The 13,868-nt window shown below is 35.2% G+C and overlaps 1 protein-coding gene across 4 annotated transcripts; it reads left to right on the forward strand.

Annotated features, from left to right (window-relative positions):
* Positions 1-2,665: 2,665 nt before the first annotated feature.
* Positions 2,666-7,778, forward strand: LOC107891932 (sugar transport protein 8). Of its 4 annotated transcripts, none has more exons than XM_041101851.1 (5): positions 2,666-3,592; positions 5,769-5,907; positions 5,993-6,312; positions 6,449-7,075; positions 7,160-7,778. In XM_041101851.1, the coding sequence occupies exons 1-5, from the start codon at positions 3,533-3,535 to the stop codon at positions 7,601-7,603; spliced, it is 1,590 nt and encodes a 529-aa protein (XP_040957785.1). In that variant the 5' UTR covers positions 2,666-3,532; the 3' UTR covers positions 7,604-7,778. The 4 variants fall into 4 exon arrangements, with proteins under 4 accessions (XP_040957785.1, XP_040957786.1, XP_040957784.1 ...); XM_041101850.1 differs by having other exon boundaries at positions 3,326-5,226; XM_041101852.1 differs by lacking the exon at positions 5,769-5,907 and having other exon boundaries at positions 2,669-3,101.
* Positions 7,779-13,868: the final 6,090 nt, after the last annotated feature.

A 13,868-nucleotide genomic window follows, 5' to 3' on the forward strand; every position in this document is an offset into this window, starting at 1 on the left:
ATCATATTACATATCAATTATGAACTTACCATTTCATTGCCTTTTCTTACCTGTATCATTTGCATAATAAAAGACATAAGCATAAACATCAACCAATTATACAAGCTTGACACAAGCCTGATATCAACATCAATACATATGTTAGTGCACTTATACATAACTCTTTTCGGATCAACTACATGATAAACCATTTCATAAGAAAATAAATCTCTTGATTCATACTACCTTTTCATGAACATAAGCATATTTCCATTTGGACACTTACCATTTCAATGCATAACCTTATAATTTAAAGACGGTTCAATCCAACATAACCTTAACACAAGCCTAAGCATCATCAACAACATATGTTAGTGCATTATCACATAACTCAATTGAATTACCACATGATAAGCTAGATTTACATGAACATAACGCCTTTGAGTTCATAATTTCCATAAACATAGATATACATTCATTGACCATTATCATTTCATACATTTCCATGGATTTATAACATAGTCCATCGGAACACTTGCCATTCCTTTCCTTTTTAGGCCTGTTGAACCACTTAAAATAACATCAGATACGCAGGAAAGCTCACACAAAGTGTGCTAAACGTATGGTCATAGCCATTCCTTTTCCTTGACATCGTTGCTCACTTGATCCATAAAATGGGTTTGCTCACACAAGTTGACGGTCAGAATGTAAGCTACACGATGCTACTCACACAAGCTGACGAGTATTCATAACAAATGCTAGAACTCAGCCATTGGTAGGACATTCAGAACCAACACTCAAAACATGGTAACCTAAGTCTGCTCACACAAGCTGACAGTCGAAATGTAGCTATAGGATGTTGCTCACACAAGCTGACAGTCGAAATGTAGCTATAGGATGTTGGGCCTCAATCATTGGTAGGACATTCAAAACCAACACCCGAAAAATGGTAACCCTAATGACATGTCATTTGTATCTTACGAATTCCTAAGGTTCAAACAAGGCTTAATATTCGTCAATTCATCATAATATGAATACATTCACATTTATATTGATTCATTTATAGTGAAAACAACATAGAAAACATTTAATTTAATCAACATTATAATACTTACAGTTCATACAAACTTACCTAGCTAAATTGCAAAAATGTCAAAGTATAAGGGCTAATTGGTAATTTTCCCTTCTCTTCGATTTTCCACTCGTTCTTTATCTAAATTAATAATTTCATTCAACTCATTAATTTAGATAGTAAAAAAATTTACTTTATGCAATTTAGTTATTTTGGACACTTTTACAAAATTACCATCAAATTTTCATTTTTATTCAATTTAGTCCATATGTCTTAATCATGCAAATAAACAAGTTTTATTGATATTTCATACCAGCCGAATGTTAATAGCATCCATTACAGCCTACATTTGTAACAATTTCACACCAAGTCATTCTATTTTTACTATTTCAACAATTTAATGCGTAATCGATAAATTCATCAAAAATCACTTAACAAAATTCTTATAAATAACAACTAATACTTCAAACTCATCATTTAACAATCACAAAGATTCATCAATGGTAGAATTCAAAATCTTTAACAGTTTCAAAAACGAAGGCATGGGCTAGTTGGACCTAGTTGCAACGATCTCAATAACATAAAAATTATTAGAAATGAGACCAAAATGACATACCATGCTACCATTTGAACTTCTCGAACCTCAAAGCTTAAAAATGGCTTCTTCCCCCTTAACCATTCGGTGATGAAGACTTTGAGAAGATGATAAAAGCTTTTGGTTTTATTCAATTAAAGTTTAATTATGAAATTACAAATTTGTCCATTTAAAAATCAACCAAATTTCGAGCATTTAATTACCCAAAACTGTCCACCTAAAATTCAATTGGTATAATTGCCAACTAAGTCCGACAATTCACCTTTTCATACCTATTAGACACATTTAATTAATAGAATTCAACATTTGCATTTTTTACAATTTAACCCTTTTCAATTAATTAACTATCTAAACATTAAAATTTCTTAACGAAACTTTAATACAACCTTAATAACACTCCATAAATATTTATAAAAATATTTACGGCTCAGTTTATAGAAATGAGGTCCCGATACCTCATTTCCTAAAACCACTTAACTTTAGGGTATTACCACTTAACCTAATTGTTCCTTCGAATAACATAAATTGTCAGTTCAAAATTTATTTTAATACCATAATTGACTCGTAAATATTAAATAGTAATATTTACGAACTTACTCGTTGGATTTGTGGCCCGAAACTACTATTTCTGACACTACTAAAGAATAGGTTGTTACACTAAGATTTCAAGGTTAAAGAGGTCACATAAACAATTGTTTGAGATAAGCTACATATCATGGGTTATTTCCAAAAAAATATAGGTCGTACAACTCAAGATTGATTTGCAAAGAATTTAATTAATAAGGTAGGCTTGAAAGCTCAATCGGTCCAAAGAAAATGTGCCTAAGTCATTTTTAGACCTGCTTTGTTATCTAAGATTTCACCTCAAGAAAAATACCAAACAAATTCTAGAGACTAAGTCCTCATGCATGTTTAATTTACAGGGAATATAGAACAATTATGGTGAATCTACACTCTAATAAAATCAACATTCATCTCATAATTTATTTAACATAAAAAACTACTTGAAATAAAAAAAAGATTGATGTTGAATGTCTTTTCCAGTTCTCTGCCCCCTGCACAAATTCATCTTCTAAAAAAATTGAGGCAAATGAAAATATTTAAGGCACGGTCCCCCTGAAACTTAAGCGGAACAACATCCTCATTGTTGAAAACATCTATCAGATTAAAATAAAAAAATACTTGAAAAATAATTACAGCTAGAAATTTATTTTCCAAAATTAAATCAGGAGAAGACCCTCTCATTTATTTATTGACCTATCATTGTCTTGTGTCTGTCATTAGGAGAAGACCGGCTACCACCTAGAAATTTCCACCCTCGTTTCTCAATAATTTCCTGGATGAGTGTTGGTACGTCATACTCACTATCCAGTTGAAAACCCTTTTCTAGAAATAGGGGTTTCTTCTTAAATATTCTGATGTATTTGGCCCTTATTCTTGGGGTTCGAAACCAAGGTTGAAACTCTTCCTCTTGAATCTCTGATTTCTTCCTTTTTTTTACTCATCTTCAAAAATAATCAAGAAAAAACCCACTTAGTAGAAAAAATTAAATCACACAATTACCTTAAGATGGGTTAGGGGCGGTAAATAGGGTTTGTTGATTGTTGAGGGGTCAACAACAATCGCTAAGAAACTACCGAAAAATTTTGCTGCTACCATCGTCTAATGGCACTCACGGTTCGACAAGGCTCGATTATTGTCGATGGCATCTGATTGCTGGCGATGGTGATCGATAGGGCTCGATGGTGGCTAATGACTACCGCAAGTGTCTGATGGTGGCCTGATCGATAGAGGCCGAAGGTGCGTGAGGACTGCCACAAATGGCCGATGGTCTGCTGTTGGAGGGTGCATGAGCGCACGGGTCTACAGGGCTAGGGGGTCGGTTGATGTTGTTTCGACCGCACCAAGCTGGTGCTGGCAGCGGTGGTGATGACAACGACGATGAGGTGGGTGGCGGCTAAAAAAAATAAAAGTATAAAAGATAAATAGGGAAGGAAAAATAATAAATAAAAATAACCCTAATTTCACTTAAGTTAAAAGATTAACTTAATTTTAATTAGTACTTCTATTTACATTATTTTTTCTTTTTACCCATTTATTTATTTACAAAACTTATCTAAGAAAGAAAATGTAATTAAAATCAAAATAAAAACAAAAAGATAAAAAATAAAAGAAAAATAAACTTAAACATAAAGAGAAAGATAAAATTTATTTATTTAGAAAAGTAATAGTTTTCCGATAGAAAAAATTTCATGGATTGGTTAAAATGAGTGAAATGTTTTCTTGCTCGATTTTACCAGTCCAGTAATGTTTCAGTCGTTGACCATTAACTTTAAACGTTCCTCCTTTATTGTTTTGGAGTTCAACAACTCCTTATGGAAAAACTTGATTAATCGAAAAGGGTTCTGACCATCAGGATTTAAGTTTACTTGGAAAAAACTTCAATCTCGAATTGAAGAGAATGACTTGTTGTCCTGCTTTGAATACGGGGACGGATGTCCTTATCATGCCATCTTTTTTATTTTGCTTTAAAAATTTTGGCATTCTCATAAGAGAATAATGTCATATTTTCCAACTCATTGAGTTGTAATATCCGTTTGTCTCCAATGGAGTTTAGGTTTAAATTGACTTGTTTAAGAGCTCAATAGGCTATGAGTTCAAGTTCCAATGGAAAATGACATGCTTTATCATAGACTAACTTGTAAGGAGATATCCTTAAAGGAGCCTTAAATGTCGTTCGGTAAGCCCATAATGCAACAAGTCTTCGGGACCAATCTCTTCTAGTTGGGTGCACTACTTTCTCAAGTATGCTCTTTATTTCTTTATTCGCATACTCAGCTGAACATTCGTCTGAGGAGAATAAGTTGTAGCAACTTTATGCTTTACATTATACTTTTCCAACAACCAAATCAGGTAAAATTTATGCTTCAGTAGATGGGCTCAGATGTATTGGCACAAGTGTTACAAGATGCTTAAGTGAATAGTTCCGAACACTTGTATCGGCACAATTAGGTAGTTGTACCAATATAACAATGTTAAGGGAGGATCCCTGCACTGTTTTGCTAGTTTTAAGCCTTCCAAGTCTCGTTTTAGGCCTCAGACACCTCCAATCACCTGTAATTGGATTCTAAATGCTAATAACATGATTCTTGCCTATTAAATGCAAATCTATCTATTTTCTATGATTTTATAAAAATATTTTATTACTTAATTCATAAATAAAGTACTGGTTTTTACATTGAAAATGTTTTGTGAGCATCTCTCGTTCGTACAGCCCATCAAGATGAGTGAGGGACCTTAAAAATTGTCTTTAGGTAGTTTTTTTCAAGACTTTATGATAGTTAATTGGATGGACATGAGAGTGTATATTGTTGTGAAAGATTGAATTTAGAAGGAAGTTGTTTCATTTGGAGTTAGAGGAGTGTAGGGAGTTGTGGAAAAAGATGGATGGGGCCGGTAAATGACTTTGAAAGAGAGTATAAACTTGTGTGGATGTCGGCTACAAACACAAGATTTGTGGTCAGTTGTATGGTGCAGGAATTGGAAAAAGCAACAATACAATGATCGCTCTCAATTATATGTAAGATTTGTTTCTTTTGTTGAACTGGTGCTTCTCTTGATGCATGATGATGATATGAACTCTAAATATTCTGAAATTAGTACGAGTATGAACTCTAAATGTGACCAAATCCACGTATAATTAGGAAAAGATGTGGAATTGTGCTTATTGAGGTGGATTAGTAACTGTTTAGTGTAAGTAATCCTTTGTCAATGTCGAAAATAATGGATCAGGAATATCAGTTTGGGGTGGGGTTTTAGCAGACATTCCAAATCTGAATAAAGTCAGCTGAAGGTTAAATTTAGAAAAAGCTGTTAGGGACAACTTATCGTGGTTTTAGTTCGAAGAAAATGTCAATGTTAGATTTCAGTTTTAATCGCAACAGTTGTATATAAACCTTGCTATAAAATAAGGTCTAAGACACTGACGTTTTAATTTATGACAACTAAATAATAATAATAGTGTTGGTCTTTATTACTTATTCACAAATAAAGAAAAGGAAAAGAGAGCTAGTTTTCCGATCTATATTTGTATTTACTTCTATATCTTCATTGCATCTTTAGTGGAAAATGCCGGCAGTCGTAGTAAGCGGCTCTGGTGAGAATCAAGAATTTGAAGGCAGGATAACAGTGTATGTCATAGTTTGTGTGATCATAGCTGCCTTTGGAGGCTTGATGTTTGGATATGATATTGGCATTTCAGGTTTTCTTTATTCTTCAGAATATTTGTATTATTAGATTCAAATTAAAAACATGTGCTAAGACAAGGGTTTGATTTGGATTAACAGGTGGAGTAACATCCATGGATGATTTCTTAAAAAAATTCTTTCCAGCTGTGTTTGAAAAGAAACATCATGCACTTGAAAACAATTACTGCAAATACGATAACCAATTCCTCCAGTTGTTCACGTCTTGCTTGTACCTTGCTGCTTTAATAGCTAGTTTTGTAGCTTCAAAGGTGTGCTCAAAATATGGTAGGAAACTCACCATGCAGATTGCTTCAATATTTTTCATAATAGGCGTGATTTTGACTGCTGGAGGTATCAACATCGAAATGATAATTTTTGGGAGAATTTTTCTCGGCTTTGGTGTTGGGTTTGCCAATCAAGTAAGTTATATAATTAGCTTTAGTGACAGACTCTTCTGCATGCATCACTTTACTTCTACCAATGGTGAATGGCCATTACTTAATTACATGTATCCTTTTCAATTTAATTTATATTAATCACTAATTATTATTAAAGGCGGTACCACTCTTCTTATCGGAGATAGCTCCACCTAATCTTCGCGGAGCACTCAACATAAGTTTCCAGCTCTTCATTACAATTGGAATTTTGGTATCCAATCTGATAAACTACTTTACAACAAATGTCCATCCTCATGGATGGAGAATTTCTCTTGGCATTGCTGGTGTCCCTGCTTTGATGCTTTGTTTGGGATCTATACTCATTTGTGAGACTCCAACTAGCCTTATTGAACGTCACAAAGTTGAGGAAGGAAGGAAGGTTCTGAGGAAGATTCGTGGTGTCGAAAATGTTGATGACGAGTTTGATTCAATTATACATGCATGTGAGATGGCAAAGCAAGTAAAGGACCCTTTCCGCAAACTAATGAAGCCAGTTAGCCGACCCCAACTAGTAATTTCCATCTGTTTGCAAATTTTCCAGCAATTTACTGGAATCAACGCTATAATGTTCTACGCTCCTGTTCTGTTCCAGACGGTGGGATTTGGGAATGATGCTGCATTGCTTTCATCTGTTATTACTGGCCTTGTCAATGTGTTTAGTACTGTAGTTTCAATATATGTAGTAGATAGGGCTGGCAGGAGAATTCTGCTACTTGAAGCTTGTGTCCAAATGTTCATTTCTCAGGTCAAGTCTCCATCTTATATTTTTATTCACTTATTATAAATTAATTAATGTTGGTATTTAATGTGTTGCATAAATAACATGCAGGTTATTATTGGCATAATCCTTTTCAAAGAATTGAAAACCACAGGTGACAATCTTTCCAAAGGAGAGGCAATCTTTGTGGTGATCTTGGTGTGCACCTTTGTCATGGGCTTTGCCTGGTCATGGGGGCCTCTTGGTTGGTTAATTCCTAGTGAGATTTTCCCTCTGGAGACCAGATCAGCTGGTTTTGCCTTTGCAGTCAGCACCAACATGCTCTTCACTTTCATCATTGGTCAAGCTTTCCTCTCAATGCTATGCCAGATGCAAGCTGGAATCTTTTTCTTCTTTGCTGCCTGGGTTATCATAATGGGAGCCTTCACATGGTTCTTGTTGCCTGAGACCAAAGGTGTCCCTGTTGATGCTATGGTTGACAAAGTCTGGAAGCAGCACTGGTTCTGGCGTTCTTTCATGATCGAGGATGACAGGCCCGATGTCAAGGTTGTTTGATCCAACTACAATGAAGTTCCTAGTTGTGTTTCATTCTTTTTTCTTGTAAAATTTACTGCTGGACACTACGCTAGCTATTGGGCTCACTACAGGATCGATCGTGACTACTTTTGTTATTGGGTTGAGCTTTCGGTATTTTATTATGGAAAATAAATGAGAAAGGCAAACATTTTCACATTGTTTCTAGCTTATAAGGGGTGGTCTGTTCTTCTATTCATATGGGATCTGAATTAGATTGCTTCAAGCATCATACCATTATAACCATTTAAATTTATTATTCTCACATCTAGTTCAAGAGTACATAATCTTGTCATCTACTTTTTTGAATTTTTCCTTTCTTGTGACTCAAAAAATATAAAATAATAATTAAAGTATTATTTTTGATTCAGGGGTTGATTCAGAAGAGTATCCGTATAGATTGAATGAATAGGTGTTTGTACAGCTAGCTAGTGCTGTAAATCAGGTTTCAATGAATGATGATTGGGGTTATGTTTGTGATTGAAAAATTCTGAGCCAGGTAATTAGTTATGGCAACATGGGTGTAGCATATAACGTGGGCACATGACTTACCATAGAGTTTGACACTAAAAATTAAAATGAGAGAATAAATACTAAGAATTATTTATGCACTTCAGACTTAACCTAAGTCTTCAAAATCTTACCCAAAGATGGTTTATACTACTAAATTCATAGAGTACAAGTAATGATTTAAACCTAACCTATCCTAATCCTAAGATAATTGCAGGCTTATCCCGAGTACAAATAGTTTAAAATCTCCCCCCATGAGATTTTCCTACTAAAAATCTCCTAACTCTAAAATTAAGAACAATAGGTGAATAATCAACATTCAATGGTGTCTAACAAATACACTTGAACAGTTCTTAATGAATAGAAAATATGATCAATAGCATCCCACTCCTCAAGTCCTTGTAACTCCCATTAAATAGGATATATGCTATGAATATTGGTTTGTCTTGCACAATTTTATCTATTTATACCGTGGGTAAGTTCAATAATTAAGTTATCAATAGAATATATAAATAACCTAACAATGACTTATTTTTCAAACGACAAGAGATCCGATTGGTTATAAGCACCAACGACAAAACAATGACTACAAAATAGAAGAACGGCGGCACAAAAAGGGTGCAAGGTGCGGTGGCCAAGAAAAAAAGAGAGGAAAAAAAGAAAGAAAAAGGAAAAGAAATATAAACACAAGAGATGTGCGGCGCAACATAGAAGAAAACAAAGAGACAAGAGTGGAAGAGAGATGTGGCAAAGAGGAAGAAAAAATAGAGCTAGGGCTTCGGGGCGGTAACAAAAACATGGAAAGTGAAAAGAGAGGGCCGACCAAAGGGACAAGATGATTAAATACCTAGGGTTTGAGGAGCACAGAAGGAGCAGGTGACATAACTAAGGTCTAGAGCATAGAATTTTACGACAGAAGTAAAAAAGAAGAGAGAAAATTTAGGGTTTACAACATAAAAACATGCGGTACAAATGAAAGATTCGAAGAGAATTAGGGTTTTTTAGAAGCTCTTAACGGGACATAACCAGACAGATGCGCAAATGCATGCTCAAACATAATAGAAATAATATGTCAACATACCATAAATTTAAATCTGAAATTTAACCCACAATTTAGGGTGTGACATTTTGTTTTATTAGCTTAGATTTATTTTGTTGCAAAATAAGCGCTTTTACACAGTTTTTAGTGTTTTTATGACTCGTTGGGCCAACTCGGGCCTCATGAATGACTAATAGGCTATTTGAGTGTGTAAAGTGTCATTTTAGGTGAAAGAACACAAAAGACGGCGCCAGTGTCACAACACTAGCATGCCGTGTCGCTACACTGAACACTAAAGCATCCAGGATTGAAAAAGGGCCAACATCGTGACGTAGGGACCTTGACGCCGCGACGTAATTCTAGATACACACATCCCTTTTTTTTCAATTTTCAGGGGCGTATTTTTCCCGTTAAACCTTAATTAATTGAAAAATGTCTTAGGTACTTAAAACCCTCAATTGTAGCCTATATAAACCTGATTACAACATCATTGAAGGGGAGTTGACCTAGGGATTCGCCCTAGGGAGCCATCAAACAATATTCCATATGTTTAATTTTTTAGTTTTCTTTAGTTTTTATTTTAGTCTTTATTATGTTCGCTTAATCGAAATTGTTCTATTACGGTGTGAAGACAATTACGAGCGGAGATTGTGATTGCCTCTAGACGTACTATTGATGGAAGTGAGAATACTACAACTAAAGATACGAATTAAAAAGGTGTCCTTAAGTATACATGTTAGGTTGTAATATAAACGTTACATAAAATTCATAGAAGACTACTTAAATCTGAATAAAATGATATTCTAGGCACAAAATTTAACTCCCTTGATTTCGTAGGAGGATTCATGAACTTACTTGGTGTAGCCAATGCCCCATTCTCTCTAAGCTGACTATTAGCAAACATAATCCCTAGTCTTGTCATAACCATGTTCTATATAGAGATATTCTCACATGGGTTTTAGCCCTATTTATCATTGTTTCAGACTTTCATTATACCCTTTCATGATATGCCACAACATTGATACTCATATTTACTATTTCTAACTGGCGACAGCTATTGATGTTTACCCAAGTATTCGTCATAATTGTAGATCCTTACCTAAATAAGGTCTCTTCCTAATATCCTTTATTCCTTGGTGGACACGTGCTCAGGATGTAACCCTATAGTACTTATTCTATTAATTTTGTCTTTTAAGGTACTCCAATGGACAAGTAGTTCCCAACATACTATTTCCTACTCAAGTATCCCTTAATAGTTTCGACTCTTGGTAGACCTACAAGGTCTTCCCCGAGCTACATGGCTCTAATGGACTCCCACTTCTCAATATTTTCTGACGGACTCTCTACCATGGTAGTTCTTAGCGAACTTCCTCGTCGCTAGTCTCAGTGGTCTTTTCCCCGTGTTATGTAGTCCTAACTGGACATGCTTTTCCTAGAAATTTTCTTGCAGACTTTGTTGGTATTTCAGCCTAGTACAGACATTTCCTCCTATGAGGTCTCTTGACAGACTTCTCACCCTTCCGGCTACCTCTTTTTTGATTGCGAAATTAAGATCTTAACCTATAATAATCCCTTCTATATCTGCTTCACCAATGTTGGTTCGACGACTTCTCTGGCAGATTCTTACTGGTGGGTACTATGTATGCCAGTTTGTTTAGGGAATTTCTCCTTCCTTTTTCGCATGTCTGTGTTGACACGCTTCTTTGGCTTCACTCACCATTTCAATTTGGTGAATCCCCTTGTTATCCCATTTTCTGCGTTCCCTAGACGTGCCAAGACTATTCCGTCTTGCAACTTGTTGCATGAGTCACACCGCAACTTCTACTTTATACCCTGGTGGGACTCTTGAATTATTATCCTGCAGACTCCATATGTTGCCATAGTCGAGTTATGGTCTTACACATTGAAACCCCATGTTCATTGTCCTGGCGCACTTCATATATTGCCATAATTGAGCTATGGTCTTACACATTCTAGCCCCATGTTTAATGTCCCAGTGGACTCTATATGTTGCCATAGCTGAGCTATGGTTTTACAAATTATAACCCCATGTTTATTGTCCTGGTGGACTCCATATGTTGTGATAGTTGAGCTATGGTCTTACATACTGTAACCCCTGTTTATTGTCTTGGCAGACTTTTGATTCCGAGGAATCAATAACCTCTTTCGATGTGCCACCCTGAAGGACCTAATAATAACTGTCATTGTGGTGTCATTCCATAGAGTCGATAGATTGTCGTCATGGTGTCACTTTAGCGCACTAGTAGATACCATTCCTCAATGTTACCCAAATTCCCTTCAATCCCTAGTTCAGTCCGCCCATACCTCCTATAATACCACAAATTTAGCCGAGTAGGTTCGACCCAAATCTGGCGAGCTACATTATCCACTAAAGTGACTCTCCGTTAACTCTCAACCTAACCTTCAACATACCACTTAATAGTAGCAGATAATGTGTTAAGTTAAAACACAACAGTGGAAATAGTTTACACACAGTGAGCTTACAATACCAAAAAGGTAGGTTTATATGTCAACTATGAACAACTTAAGGTTCACACACATGATATAATATAAGTTCGCAAATAAAAACTTAGACTATGTTCGCCCATACAAGCTTACAACATAGATTAAAAAACTTGTTTATAGCTTAAGTTCACATTACGATAGTTCGAATAGTTTTACTAAGTTTGCAACGAAGCAGACATCAAAGGTTCATAGAAAAAGGATTATACACACATCGGGTTTCATACTCTAATAGTGTTCGTATGCATGCATAGGTTCACTAAATCAGGAGTATGCATGTAATTTCATAATCGCAAATATAAAGGGATTGCAAAAAATGATACTTAGTAATAAACCTGACTCGCACATTTTAATAGCAACTTGATGTAAGACTCATGCATGAAGAATATCGATTTTATTCATAACAAAAGATAATAAAATATTCTGACTTATGGTTCACAAAACAAAATAGCTGAAACTTTAAAGGAACTATTTGGATAATAGAATAAATATATAATAAGTTTAAAGCCCTCATAAAATAAACCCCATCGCCTATTTTCTCAGGTTTTCCAATATCCAGTCAGGAGTGAGCCTTGCCACTGTTATCCGTAACCTACTTACTTGCGAAGTAAGAGAGGAGTGGGTGAGTTCGTTGTGGACTCAATGACTAATCAGAAAACAACAAGGTATGATTTAAAATGAAAAGGATACTTAGTCTTAAGATCCTTTTGCATGCTGGGTTTGCGGGTGAGGTTGTAAGACCCAATTCGCAGATCCTGTCAGAAAACATCAGTTTGAAAAACAGTTTCACACGTGTTAGTGAAAAAAATACCTAAAAACTTAGCTTGTGCTTTCTTGAAAACAAAACTTATACAACATGAAATCATACTCACATACTTATCTTATCAGAACGGCTAAGAAACATAAAATATGTTCTCGTACTTTACACACTTAACAGAATGGCTAAGGAACATAAGATATGTTCAAGCCCACACTTATCTTAGTCAAGTTAGACGTGCAGGATCTCCTTATAACGCCTCAGAATGGCTCAAAGAGTCCTTATAACATGTCCCATAAGTGTAGGGCGAAGCAATACACTCTCCTATACACCAACATGTCCCAGTGAATGTAGCGTAGCTTGACATTCCCTTATCTATCCACATGTCCTAGGGCCTCAATGCCCAAGATTACAGAAATAGAGAAGTGAGTACTCACAATCCTTTTGTATACCAATATACCCAACATGGCTCACAAAGGATCATGAACAGAGACTTATCATAGAAAGCTCCCATAGGGAGCTTGTTTTAAAATACTTATAAAGAGCTCGCACAAAAGCTCATTTAGGACATAAGCTCATTTAGGAGCACGTCTAAATCATATCTTTGAAATAGAGTTTTAAAACTTTAAAACAGGGTTTCATCGAACACTTAGTTTTGGAACTGATTTTAAAAAAAATTTCTTGAAAATCATCACAATTCGCATACAAGATACGAACCTTAAACATTCATATTGAAAAAAACATTATAGTGTAAATACTTATGGTGAAACCCAAATCACTCATTGAAAAGCTGAAAAACTAAACTAGCTTGGCTTTGCCTTTATCCTTGCTAGTGGATGGTCTTGCTAGTTTTCAATATAAACAAACACATAGATTACTTAAATAGACCATAGTTATAGAATTAGCACATGCAAGTGAACCTAGCTTTTTGGACAATCACCAACAGGAAAGAGAATTACCTTGATTTCCATAAACTTGGTTTAGAAACAAATACTTGACGATAGAATATTCAATGAGAGAACTCTCATGAATTAAGGGTCGTATTTATAGACCTAAGTGTCATGAAAATCTTAGGATACCTTACTTGACTTAGGAAAGACGTTGCTTTCTCGTAAAGTATTCCTAGATATACCATATCTTTATTTCCTAATTCGAGTTTGACTTGATCTTTGACTGGTAAACCCCCAGTTCACAACTTAACTGGTGAACTGATCTGCCATAATTTGGTGTAGCAAATTAAACTAGTTTTCACACTTTAGGAGCTTGAACATAAGCATTTTAGTTATGTTTTAATTACATTTTAACAATTTTAGTTTAGTGTAATAAAATGCATTATTAGACTCCTTTATTAACCTTAGGCATTGAATGAGGCCTAAAGGTGAGCTAATAAACTTTGTGAGTGTGCAGAAGACTATTAG

This window comes from Gossypium hirsutum, chromosome D09 (assembly GCF_007990345.1).
Source record: "Gossypium hirsutum isolate 1008001.06 chromosome D09, Gossypium_hirsutum_v2.1, whole genome shotgun sequence".
Taxonomy (NCBI): domain Eukaryota; kingdom Viridiplantae; phylum Streptophyta; class Magnoliopsida; order Malvales; family Malvaceae; genus Gossypium; species Gossypium hirsutum.